At 49.4% G+C, this 13,852-nt stretch overlaps 1 protein-coding gene across 9 annotated transcripts in view; it reads right to left on the bottom strand.

The window, feature by feature from the left end:
• The window catches only part of ARSG (arylsulfatase G), a 109,361-nt gene that overhangs the window by 45,156 nt on the left and 50,353 nt on the right, over positions 1-13,852 (bottom strand). For 5 of the 9 annotated variants that reach the window (XR_011493905.1, XM_044745612.2, XM_044745613.2 and 2 more), the window contains 2 exons: positions 3,416-3,603; positions 557-604 (listed from right to left, as the gene is read on the bottom strand). Coding sequence is in view for 8 of the 9 variants with exons in the window: in XM_044745612.2 (XP_044601547.1) it covers positions 557-604; positions 3,416-3,603 (236 nt within the window). In the remaining variant the exon portion in view is untranslated. Of the gene's footprint in view, positions 1-556; positions 605-3,415; positions 3,604-6,710; positions 6,820-13,852 lie in introns of all 9 variants that reach the window. The other 4 variants (XM_070483483.1, XM_070483484.1, XM_070483482.1 and 1 more) reach the window with 2 other exon arrangements.

Genomic DNA, 13,852 nt, shown 5'->3' with positions numbered 1-13,852 from the left:
TCAGTGAATTGGACATTCAGAGAACTCACCAATCAGCCAATTGATTTTCAGAGAATTGGTTCAGACATCTTAATCTTGCCCTATTCCCCAAGGCCAGAGAGTCAGAAGTCTGAGGCAGTAAACAGCTGCAGGAAGAAGCCAAGAGGGAGCATCTCCCGTTTGGGTTTGTGGCCAGGTTCCCTGCTTCAGTGAACCCATCAGACAATTTTTACTTCTTATTACACTAGACATGTCTGGACCTCATGGGGGCCAAATGTTCCCTGAGCCATGAAGAACTGGCTCAGGGAGAACATGGGCTCACAATGGGGGAGCCAGAAGGGCAGGCAGGCACCAAGGAGGGGGGCAGGGGCAGGTAAGGTGCCAGGCGAGAGGGATGTGAAATCAGAGGGAGCCCGGGGCACCCCAAATGCAAACAAGTGACCCTATGAACCAAGAAGTCCTAACTTAGGCGGGATGTCCCCCCAGGGCAGGATGGCTTCAACATTAATGGAGTCCTTTTACACAGAGATCCTTATTTTCTGTTTCCCAGGTAACAAATCCCCCAAAGAATTCTTACCACGGAAGTTGGGGTGATAAGAGCCGTGGTGCCCAAGATGCCATTTGCCTGCAGGAAAACAAGAGAGAGACTTTCAGAGGAGTCCCTGTGGGGGCTCCCAGCCCCTCTAGGCAGCTGATCACACACTCAGTCCTCCATCAGCCTTGCCCTTAATGAAGGACAAGTAAAGAGAAGCTGTGATATGGTGTGCAAACCTAGCCTTGCTCTCTGAGACCGAAAGGGAGTCCACAGGGAGACAGAAAGCAAGCAAGGATGACTCAGGACCCACACAGGAAAGCCTGCAGTGAAAGGGGAAGACAGGCCATTCCTGGAGGCCCAGAGAAGCCAGCACGCTAACCTTCGGCCCTTCAACAAGGGTTCAGTGCCCACAGCAACCCCACCTAGCCCACTGGGGTGGCCCAGGGTGCAGGCGCAGGCCCCGGACAGTCTCCAAGATGCCCAGTTCCTGCCCCATCTCCTCATCTTCCTCTCTGGCCAACATCAGCAGCCTTCAGAGGCTGAGCAAGAGACCACCTCCCCACTAGAGTTCAAGGCCAGAAAACAAGGAAACTCCGACACCGGCTGCTCCTCGCTCTATCAAAGTGTTCCATTGGGGGGAATAATTGGGCAATGGGTGGTGAGAGCTCTGCCAATGGTGGAACTCTCTGACCTGCTAATTCCGCTCTAAGGAGTAAAGACCCCAGGGAATCACCCACAAGGCAAGGGAGCAAGGAAAAGAATGTGGCACAAAGATCTGAAGTGGCAGCACTAGGCAACACAGAGGAGAGAAATCCACAGGCAACCCCAAGAGCACAACTAAGTAAATTATTTTATGTGGCCTCAATAAAACACTTCCACACTCTCTTTTAAAGATGGATGCATGTAGTAAAAATAAACACTCGGTGACCGTAGGTGAAGAGTATATGGTGTCTATTATTTCCTCTTGCAGCTGCTCCAAAGGTTTGAAAAAATATGTAATAAAAAGTTGAGGGAAACGGATTAAGCGTTATGAGGAATGTTTGGATTATGCATTACACGGAAATAGAAGATTCTATTGAAATTTTAAAATTATAACAACTATAATAAATGTGTAAAATTATATTACCTGCAAATATAAAATAACATGAAGGGGAAAAAGGAGGACCAAGTGGTATGCACGCAACTGGGTGGAAACACATTAACGTGGATCACGATCGGCAGGAAGCTGTGAGTGGTGTACGTGGACTTGATGCTCCTGCAGGATTTTGATTTTTCCTATAAGCGTGCTTATAGGAAATTCAGAATCTCAGCAAGTGGATGTGTAAACACCCTCACCGGGACACGCCAAAGGGGCAACTAACGAGTAGTGATGGGGGAGGGGAGCAGCTAAGCACTTCATCTGCAATCAATTGCCTCCTTGGAGTTTAAAGGCGTGAAGAGGGAGGGAAGAGCAGATCAAATCCAGCTCAAGAAGAACCCAGCCCCCTGCTGCAGCAGGAAGTTTTAGAGTCAGAGAGCCAAACCCTTCCTGGCTGTGAGCATTACATGGATGACTGTAATGGGGCTAGTAATGCCACTCAGCCCATAGTGGGAGTGTCGCAATAATTAATACCTCAGGGTATGGAGACAAAGGGATTGAAAAGTAGAGAAAGCTTGGGCCTTAATTGGTACTTCCCCCTACCAACTGGGGCTTGCCCTCCTGGGACAATGAATGCCACACTTCAGTTTGACCTAGTGTAGAAGTATGTCAGGATCCTTGATCCAGAGGAGGAGGCAGGGCCAACATCACAAATGCCAGCCTCCTAGAGGCTAAGACGGGCTCTCCAAGCGCCATCCAATTTGTCAGCACACCCTCCCTTGCCACTTCATGAATGGTGGAGGGAGACAGGAATCCCACTGGACTCAGCTCTTGGAGAGTCAGAATAACAAGCACAGGCAGCCTAAGGATGCTGCAGGGACCGCTGGGTTGTCTCGGCCTCTGGAGGGGAGACAGGTGGTGCAGCAAAGCATAAAAGCCCGTCCAGGTCTGGCCTCCACCCGCTCCAGGCTAGGCAACAGTGAATGAGTCTCTTCGCCATCTGAAATTGTTTTCTCACCTAGACAATGGGGGAAACCGTAATCTCAGAAGGCATCACCATACCCTGATGCAAATAAACTCAGCCCAGTGTCTGGCACCAAATAAATGCAGAGCAAGAGGTCCCTACAAAAATTTAAAAGGAAAGGAAGCTGTTGGACAGTGTGGCAGACACTGCTGTTTGCCTACCCTACACCCATGTCCCCACTTATCTGGCTAATAGAACCTTAGTTTTGTTCAGGGAGTCAAGGACCCGTGCCCAAGTCCAAATCAACCATAATCAGGACCCCAGTTTCCCAGCCTTCCTTGCAGTGAGGGGTGGCCATGTGACCCAGCTCCACCAATAAGATTTAAGTGCATTTCTGCTGGGGGGAGGGGAAGTGTCTGAGAAAAGATCTCTTTCCTGGTAAAAGTGAACAGATAAGGTTGGCACTGCCTCTCCTCTCTTTTTCCTTCCTTGAGCCAATTTATAGTGAATGGTACTGAAACTGCTACACTGCAATCTACAGGTAATAAGCACGAGGACAGAAGCCAGCGTAGTAAGATCAGCAGAGCAGAAAGAGAGAACAAGCCAATGACAGCAGTCACTTACCTCTAAGCTTGTTATGATGGGAGGAAAATATCTCCACGTACGATTTAGTCCACTGTTAGGTCTTTTCAATTGCTTATCGCTGAAAGCATTCCTAACTTATACAGCAAGAAGTAAACGAGAAAGCAGACATAGCAGAAGAGGGGGCAGCTCGTTGAGGCTACACAAACATGAAGCAGCCATCACAGTAAATGCAGCGGGGGAGTTGGCGGTCTGGGCTGTGGGGCTCCAGTGTTACCTATCATCGCAGTGACATAGCCAGCCTGCTTCAGCACCTCCGCCAAGGTGGTCTCATTGAGTGGAAGGCCCCCCACAGAGGTGACTGCGAAGTTGTGCGTGACTCCATGGCGAAGGCCCAGCCGGCCGGTGAGCAGGGAGGCCCGGGATGGTGAGCAGGTGGAGGCGGCGGTGTGGAAATCCACAAACCTGCGGCAAAGGAAAGTGATCAGGGTCCCTCCAACCACGGGAAGCCAAACGGAAAGAAAATTCAATTCCCACCCAGTCCCTGGGATTCCAGCACTGGAAAAAAACTTCAAAGTTCACCCAGTCACAGGACAGGTAAGGTAAGAGGAAATGCCACTAATCCATGGGCACACTGCTAATTCAAACTGATTTAATCCAACACATTTAGTCGATCCTCTTTATCTGAAGATTTCATGTTTTGAATTCACTTACTCACTATAATTTATTTGTAGTCCCCAAATCAATACTCGTAGCTCTTAAGTGGTCGTTCAGGGACTCAGGCAGACCCTCCAAGGAGTTGCCCTCCGTGCACGATCCCAGCTGAAGTTGAACAAGGCGACCTCTGTTTCGGCTCTCACACTGTAAGCAAGTGTCTTCCTTTTCAGTCTATTTAGTGCCATAGTTTTTGCATTTTTTGCCCTTTCTGTTGGGGATTTCGCTGTTTAAAATGCCCGCCAAGCATAGTGCTGAAGGGCTGGCTAGTGTTCCCAAGTTCAAGAAGGCTGTGAGGTGCCTTACAGAGAAAATACACACGTTAGAGAAGCTTCGCTAGGGAATGAGTTCCAGCGCTGTTGGCCGTGAGTTCAATGTTAATGAATCAGAAGTATATTTTAAAGAGCATGTCTTTAAACAGACACACACATGAAACAAGGTTCTGGACTGATCCATTGAGGAAAATGGTGCGACCAGAGGCTCACAGGAGCCTAACCCTGTATTTCCCCTAGAAGCAGTGGCTCCATGTTCCCTAATTCAGTGTTATCGTGACTTTGTAGAACATGGTGACCGCCAATAACAAGAACTGACTGTACCTATCATGCATTACCGTACGTTCAGCCTTTTTTCGCACACTATGGGGAAATAGAAACGGAGTCTAGTAATTTTCCTACCCTCAAGGAACATTATTAAACCTAATGTCACTAATAATGGGACAATCTGATCTAGTGTGTCTCCTGGTGGGATGCAATATGAAGTTCGTAACATCAAGGACTCTTGCGAAAAACATTTAACCTGAATCTAATCAGACCTCTGGACTTAATTTCCAGGTTACAGGAAATATAGCTAATAGAAGAACAAATTAAATGACACCATGCGGAAATAATTTAACAAACCAGGATCCAGACATTCTACAAGACAACTGCTCTGGCTCTTCAAAAAGTCAATATCTGAGGGAAAAATGGGGTGGAGGGGGATATCCTACATTGAAGGAAACTAAAGAAACAACCCAATATAATGCATGATCCTTGATTGGATCCCAGTTCAAACACACTAACACCACATTTGGGGGGTTAATTAAGGAAATTTAATACAGACTAGATATATAAGATGATAGTAAGTGGTTATTTTTCATTTTTTTGATTATGGCCACATGAAAGAATATTTTTATCCTTTTTTTCTTCCAGTTTTATTTAGATATAATTGACATCTAACATTGTATATAAGGTGTATAACATAATGATTTGCTATATGTGTATGTTGGGAAATGATCACCACAATAAGTTTAGTTAACATCCATCACCTCACATAGTTACAAAATTTTTTCTTATAAGGAGAACTTTTAAGATCTACTCTCTTAGCAACTTTCACAGATGTAGTACAATGTTCTTAACTACAGTCACCAAGCTGTACATTACAGCCCCAGACTTATTCATCTTATAACTGGAAGTTTGTGCCTTTTGACCATCTTTACCCATTTTGCCCACTCTCCCACCCACCATCTTTGGCAACCACAAATCTATTCTCTGTTTCTGCTTTTTTTTTTTTTTAGATTCCACATATAAGTGAGATCATACGGTGTTAGTCTTTCTCTGTCTGATTTATTTCACCAAGTGCAGTGTGCTCAAGGTCCATCCATGGTGTCACCAATGGCAAGATTTAATTCTTTTTTTATGGCTGAATAATGTTCCATGATATATAGTGTATATTACATTTTTATTACATTAATAATATATTTTATTATATTAAAAATGTATTTTACTACATTAAGAATATTTTATGAGAATATTTTAAGAGATGCATGCTATAGTATTTATAATAAAAGGTCATGATGTCCGCACCCTTCAAATGATTCAGGAAAAAAGATTATAGATAGAGAAAATATAAGCAAAAATGTCAAAATGTTAATGGTTGAGTATATGCGTGTTTATTTGACTAGACTTTTCATTTTCCTTTATGTTTGAGTTCTTTTTTTTTTTTTTTTGAGGAAGATTAGCCCTGAGCTAACATCCACCGCCAATCCTCCTCTTTTTTCTGAGGAAGACTGGCCCTGAGCTAAGATCTGTGCCCATTTTCCTCTACTTTATAGGTGGGATGCCTGCCACAGCATGGCTTGATAAGCAGTGCGTAGGTCTGCTCCCGGGATCCAAACTGGTAAACCCAGGCCACCGAAGCAGAGTGAGCGAATTTAAACTGCTATGCCATCGAGCCGGCCCTTCTGTTTGAGATTTTTAATATTGAAAAGGTTAAGAAGGATGGTAGTCCGGAGTTTGGAATGAGCAGGGCAGTGGCCAGGGGCCATGCTGGAGGAGAGGCAGGGGTGGCTAAGATAGAGCAAGGCATCTCGAAACCGTATGTGTCCAGGCTGCCCAGGAGTCCAGCGGGCAAGCTCAGCCACGACCCTGGGCAGAGGGAAACCTGATGTCCAGGAGGATAAGGGACTGGCCCACAGCCACAGGGTCAGCCGGGGAGAACAGTCGCCATGCCTCTCTCTTCCCTGTATAATCTGTCCTCCCACACAGCCAGGGGGGCTCTCAAGTGTTCCTCTGACCACTGCTTATCACCCTAAAATGACTGCCCTGAGTACTCGGAAACCCTGCTCCCCCACGGCCCACCTTTTGGGCCCCTCGCGCCCTCCCCAGCTCAGGCGGCGGGCACTGGGGTCCTCTTTCAGTTCCACACCCATGCCAAGTTCCTTCCCAGCCAGGCCTCTGCACCGGCCAGGCCTCTGCCGGGCACACCCGCCATGATCTTTACATGGGCTTTCCTCACCCCTCAGGTCTCCCCGCATGGAGGCCCCCTCTGTCCTCCTCTAATCAGGGTAGGTATTTGGTAGCACGGATGCCAGCCTGAATTACCTTCTTTATTTTTGAGTTCATCCATTTCGGATCTTCCTCCCTCCACCAGAACACAAGGAGGGCTCGCCTGTGCTGTCCACGGCTGACCTCGGGCTCCCACACCAGGGCTCTATAAATAGAGTGGGGAGCAGAGGGGAGGGAAGTGGCAGGGGGTGGGGAGAGGAGTCTCCCTCCCAGTCACTTCATCTGAAAACGTAACCAAACCCCAAAATAACCGTCACTGGGCAGTGTGATGAAGCAGGGACGGCAGCAGTGGTTTCCTTGAGCTCATTCACCAAGAGCAGCATCTTTTCAATGGTTTTAAAGATAACATGCTAATGTGGAAGTTGCATGCATAAGTGTCATGATGTGGAGTGTCATGAAGAGATGTGACATCAGGGATCCAGTGTGAAAGCAAGGGGAGAAGGTCGCGGAGGGCAGGTTGTGTTTGAACACACCCTCTGCAGAGCCTGCCACCACCACAGCTCACGCTGGTCACCACCTGCCGTACAGCCTCAGGCCTCGGCCGTAACCCCCGATGCGGACGGTGGCAGCTCCCAGAGCCCACTGACAGCACCTCTGAACTGGGCCCAGCCATGTCCCCAGACAGCCTGGCCATGGCAGTGCTGGCTCAAGGGCTAAGACCAGTCGAGGGACATGTACTTGTTGTCTGTGCCCTCACAGAGGCCAGCCCAGAAGAGGAAAATGGGGAAACATACGCAGATCCCTGTTTCTCTGTGCAAGCAACTCTGGCCAAAGCGCAGGGCCGAGGGCACGGAACGATATTCGAAAGGGCCTCCAGCGGCAAGTCACTTACACAACCTCTCTCTGGCCACCAGGACTGCCTGTAAACTAAGGTCCCAGGAGTTTCTAATGCTCTCAGACCCTCGGAGACAGCGAGCAGGGCCCAGAGCCTCTGCCCTTTACTATGACTTTGGGGGTGGCCCTGGAGGACAATGAGGTCTGCAAAGTGACACAGAGGATTCCTTTCTTTTCTTGCTTCTTTCTTCTTTTTTCTTTTTCTTTCTTTTTTTTTTTTCCCCAAGATTTGTCTCAATCCTAGAGATCATCAGGAAAAAATATTTTAAAACCTTACAGACTAATTACCATATGACCCAGCCACTCCAGAATGCTTGATCTCATGGGGGTCTGCCTGAAGACAGGAGCCTTGAGGTCTCTTGAGCAAGCATTGCCATGCTTCCAGAATTCACACTTCTGGAAAAAGAGTCTCCACCGAGCTTCCTCATCTCCCATATCCTCAGCCCACGTCCGCTGGTTCCCGGGGTCCACTCCACAGAACCCGCCCATTCAGAGAGCTCTCTTCCTCCAGAAACCTTGCTCCTTTGCCCTCCAAGAGGCCTGTCTTCATCCTTCTGCCTCCTGACGGCTCCTCTTCTACCTCCATTGTGGGCTCGTCTCCTTCGTCCACCTCTAAGATATTGGAGGAGCCCAGAGCCCCCTCCCCAGTCCACACCCTCTTCTAGCCCTTACATGCCCTCTGGGAAGTCTCATACAGTCCCTCTGCCTCAACCAATGCCTGAAAGCTAACGACTCCCAAATCTGGATTCCCAGCTCAGACTTCCTGCAGTGCTCCACGCCTTTACCCGAACCCCTCCTGGGCGCCTCCACCTGGCACCGTGACGCAGTAATCCAGGGCTGAGCTCACTATCTTCACCTCCCAAACGTGCTCCCATCTGCCACCTTGCTGAGTGGCACCACCAGACACCCCATCACTCCAGCAGAAAACCCCAAGCCCTGCCTGGACTCTTCACTCCTGCTCACTCCTCACGTCAAACTGGTCACTAAGTTCTATCGATTCTGTCTCCTAAATAGCTTCCAGATCTGTCCCCTCTCCGATACCCATTGTCACTGCCTCAGTAGAGGCCCTGGGGAGTTAAGAGTCAAAATTATTACAAGGGGTTGGTCTTCCTGCCACCCCACACCGTCCGCCATGCTAATGCAGAGGTCTTTCTACAAAGCAGATCTGATCTCACCAATCCCTTACTGAAAAACACGACCTCTCTCTGCCTGCTTCTCTGGGCTCATCTGCCTCCCCACCCTCCCACAGCCTACGCTCAACACACCATATTCCTCCCATAGTGCTGTGCCTTTGCACATGCTGTACCCACCACTGGGAGCCTCCTACCATCCTACCTTATCATGATTGACAACTCCCAGCTGTCTCAAGACCTAGCTCAAATGTTCAAATGTTGCCCCCCTATGCCATCTTCCCTGACTCTCCCCTCCCCTAGCCATCTACAACCATCCCCCCTCACCGATGCCTGAATAGAATCAGGGCCCCCTCTTCTCTACGTAATTACATAGCCTTTGGCATATTCTTTACAACAGTGAACTGTAATTCTTTGTGTTCATGCTCAGGACAGCTTGAAGATGGCCGTAATTGCTCAAGATCCTTGACATGCCTTCCATTGAGAGGTGGGATCTGAGTCCCCTCCCTTTGACTCTACGTCGGCTTCGATCACTAGAACAATGTGGAAGTGACACTGTGCCAGTGTCTGGGCTCAGGCCTTACGAGTCTGGCAGCTTCTGCTCCTCCCTTGAAATACTCTGTGAGCTGCTGTACAAAAACTCAGGCTACACCAAGATTGTCCTGCAGGTGCTCCAGCCGATGATCCCCAGCAAAGGCCATCCGCATCCAGATGTGAGACCTGTGAGTGAGGCCACTGCGGATCTCTCAGCCCTCCTATTTGCTTGCTGAATTTCACAGAGTGACCTTAGTCAACATGATATGGCAAAGAAGAATTGCCCAAGCAAGGGATGCCTGAATTCCTGACCCACGAAATCATGAGACAGGAAAAAATGGTTGTTGTAAGCTCCTACCTTTGGGGGTAGTTTGCTACTCAGCAACACACAACCAGAGTGATGTCTGTCTCTCTCACTAGGCAACACTTGGGTCACCATTAACTCCCCTGACCAGCACAGAGTGGGCGCTACCTAAGGTGTGCTGCATGGATGACGCCACTGTCCTCTTTGCTTTCATACAACATAACAAGTCTTGCTAAAGAAACCTAGGCCTCAGTCCTAGAAGATGGGTAAATTCCCTGACACCATTTCTCAAGGTGACAAACAGCAAAGAAGGGACGTCATCAGGGAGCAGTGACATGGCACTGGAAGATCCCAGCGCTGCTGATCTGGAAGCGCTAGCCCCAAAGCCGCACTCTCCAAAGCAGACTGTGCGATGCCTCCATCTGACAGAATGAGGGCAGGGAAGGTGCTGGGTGAAGCCTCGCTCCCGGCCTCCGGGGGGGCCTCTGGGATGCCCAGCTCTGGCTTCTCGCCCCCGCCAGCACTTTCTTCCTGACCCTGAGTTCCGCAGGGCTAGAAGAAGCACTGGCAGCCTTCCTTCTCTCAATCACTGGGTGCCTGGGGGACTTTCCCAGGCACAGCTTCTCTCAAAGCATTGCCACCTGCCAGACACACTGGGGCAGTAGGTTGTCAAACTGCTGGGGCAAAATCCAGGGCCCTGGATGTTGCAAGGAGCTGGCAAATGCTACCCTTAGAATTCCAAACTGAGTTCCACCTCGGTGCGCACACTTTTGCTTCCAAGACAAACATTCATCTCTAGGCAGCCTTTTCTGTTCTCTTCCTCCTGAGACTAAAGTACAAGGACCCTCTTAGCCTACACTCCTAAATTTCCTTATAATAATTCTTATTACTATCACAGCTAATGCTTACAAAGCACTTCCACAATCCAGGCTCTTCTCCAAGTGCTTTACATATGTGAAGTCATGAGCATCTCTTGCCCCCGGATTCATTCTGGTTTGAATTTGTAGTTCTGTATGGGCGGACCCAAACTTGCTGGCGTCATCTCTTTATCCACCACAGCAGGAGCAGCTGCGCAATTTTCAGGGCCCAATGCAAAATACAAATGCAGAGGTCCTCATTCAAAAATTACCAAGCAATTCAAGATAGCAACAGCAGAGCATAAAACCACCATTGACACCGTGCTCTGGAGGTGAGCAGTGCACAATCCACCCACCTGTTTGTGGCAGCCCTGCTCCCCGTTTACAATTCCTGTTCCCAATTCTTCCTCCTCCCATTTTCCGTGGGTCAGCCAAAGTAATATTAAAAATTGTTTATCAGCTAATATCAATTCCTGGCTGGAAACCCTCTAATGGGTTCTCATTGCAAGCTAAGTAAATCCAAAGTCATTATCACGGTCTACAGGCCCTCCATCAGTGCTTCCCAGCCCGGGAGCTGGAACTCACAGATAGGGCTAAATGGGGCATAGGTTTTCTGAAATCGGGTTCTCCTCAGGCCCAGGGCAGCCAGATGGGGCCATGGGCAACTGAAGGTTCCAAGGCAGTCTTACACAGGCTCTGTTTGTGTCCTGAACAATTCCAGGGAAAGCCACCACCCAGAGCACAATATGGGAAGAGCCCTTAGGCTGGGGCATCAGCTGTCCTAGTTGGAGCCCCAAACTGCCCACCTCCAGCCACCAGTAGTCTCAGCGGAGTTTCTTGGAAAGGGGCACAAACATTAATTTCCACGTGGGACCACACAGGAAAGGTGGGAATTCAGTGCCCCAGGTTCTGTCTGACGTCCTCTCCCCAACTCTCCCCCAGCTCTTCCCCTCCAGCCACACTGTCCAGAGTTGTTCTTTGTAGAACACCCCAAGCTCGTTCCTGCTTTGGACACTTTTTGTGTCCCCTCTGGCTGGAACGCTCTGTTCTGGTCTCCACATGGCTGGCCCTTTTTGTCACCTCAGCCCTCATTTCACCTCCTCAGGAAGGCCCTTCCTGATCTGCCCACTCTCCACAGCATCACTGTTCTCTTTTGTCCTTAGCCCTTATTATCTCTGACCTCCTCTTGGTCATGGATTCGTCTCCTTGCTTCCTGTCGGGCTCCCTCATCTAGAATAGAGTTCTACAAGAGCATGGGTGTGTCTGCCCTCTCCCGCCACTGCCCCTGGGGTCTGGTTCCAGACCTCCAGAAGGCTGTTTCTCCACTGTTGGCAGCTGGGGTCCTGTACTCTGCTGGTGAGACAGTTCTTCCCATCTGGTGGGACAGCCGTAGCTTGCACCTGGTTGCTTGCATGCTGGTTTGCTCAACCACATTCTCTGTGGGCACTAAGACTCCATCTCTCCAGCAGCTGGTTATGTAGACACTGAGACGCCATTGGACATTCCTCCCCTTGCTCATCTTTCTGCCTCCCAACAGATACACACACACACCCCCTGCCACCTCAAACCCTTCACCTGCGTGCTGCCGGTTTAGTGCAACCGACCACAACAGAGGTGCCAGGGGAGCTACAGGGAGGAAGCCACAGCCCTTCTATCAGGAAGCTCACACTTCAGCAGAAGTGTCAAGACACATGTAGATAATAAGACAAAACAAGATGAGCCCCATCAGAGAAGACAAGGGCAGTGCTTTGGGAAGCAGAGTGGTAGGAAAGCTCAAAGCACGGACAAGCCAGCTTAGGTTCAAATCAGGCCCCAACCCCGTCTAGTGTGAGATGACACAGGTAACTTAATCTGAGTCTCAGTATCTTCATCTGCAAAATAGGCATGGCCATGCCCACCTCGCCATGTTATCTGAGGGATCCAGCGGCATGCTGTACATAAAGCACTTCACAGAGCTCCAGGTACTGAGCAGGGTTTTTTTAAGTTCATGGTAGTCAACGTGATTACTATCATCACTAGCTAAACGGGAGAAAGAGAGCACTCCAGGTATGATGGGGGGGGCAGTGAACAAGGCAGTAATGGATGGAATTCCAGGGGTGAATGGCACTTGGCTGCTGTTGGTACCATGCAGGCATCATAGTCATTGCCACAAGTAAGTTACAAGCCACCTTGGCCTCAACTTGCATCCTTCCTCCAAGAGCTTGTGTCCACCCACTTCTTGGTCAACCTGACTAGAAGCTGAGGTGTCACCTTTAAGTCTCTGCCGCTGTCTGCCTCCTTCAGCTCCTCCCATTCCAAATGATACCACCCAGGATCAACATTGTTGTTGTCCCTCCCCTGAATCACTTCAGTGACCTTCTGAGATGCCAGGCTCACTCTCTCCAGCCCATGTTAGCACACTGATGGGTCATACCATCGCCTGACCCCAGGTCTTCAGTGATTTCCTTCTGCTGGGCCATCATAACCCACCATGCTTTGGTTCAATCCACCTCTGCAGCCTTCTGAGTCATTGCTGCCTGCTAAGGGTTGAATCGTGTTCCCTAAAAAGATATGTTGAAGTCCTAACCCCACACTTCAGTATGTGACCTCATTTAGAAATAAGTTCATTGCAGATGTAATTAGCTAAGTAAAGATAAGGTTGTACTGGAGTAGGGCAGGTCCTTGACCCAATGTGGCTGGTGTCCTTATAAGAAGAGGAGAGAAACACAGCGAGGAGAATACCACGTGAAGACACAGAGACAAAGGGATGATGGCCATCTGATGACAGAAGCAAGGATTGGAGTTTTGCTGCCACAAGCTAAGGAACACCTGGGGCGACAGGAAGCTGGAAGAGGCAAGAAGGAACTTCCTCTAGAGCCTCAGAGGGAGCTGGGCTCTGCCAACACCTTGCTTTTTAACTTCTAGCCTCCAGAACTGTGAGAGAATGAATTTCTGTTGTTGTAAGCCACTCCGTTTGTAGTACTTTGTTACAGCAGCTCCAGAAAAATAACACACCACCTTATGTCTTCCCAGAGCTCAGCCCAACAGGACTCTTGTTCCTGGAACATCTCACATTCCTCCCTCCCTCACATCCGACACTCAACTCTCCGCTTGACACCTCGACTCTGCTGTATCTCAGCCCGGAACACTTTCCCCCTCTTCTTGCCCTTCCAAATTCCTACCTAGCCTCCAAAACCTACCGTTGTCACAAGGGCTTTCCTTATCCCTCAGGAGGATGAGTCTTGACTTTGACTTCTGGAGCGTGTGAAACGTCCTCGCAGCCTTTTCATGTCTGAATGTAGACATTCAGCTGGCAAGAGCTGAGCACTTACCGAGCGGTCATTGGTTGGGTCTTTCTGTGGTGCATCCACCCCTTCTCCACCCATCCCTTCCACATGACTCTTGTGGGGCTGCTGATGCTCATTCCCTGCCCCACACCCACCCTCCCCAATGTGGGCCTGAGACACTAGTGTGGGCTAATCAGAGTAGCACAACCTCCTATCCTCCATGATGGGCCTGCGAGCCGTGACCCAGGCAGGG

Source organism: Equus asinus, chromosome 13, assembly GCF_041296235.1.
Source record: "Equus asinus isolate D_3611 breed Donkey chromosome 13, EquAss-T2T_v2, whole genome shotgun sequence".
Taxonomy (NCBI): Eukaryota; Metazoa; Chordata; class Mammalia; order Perissodactyla; family Equidae; genus Equus; species Equus asinus.
The sequence above is the reverse complement of the archived record's forward strand: the minus strand, read 5'-3'. Positions and strand labels throughout refer to the sequence as shown.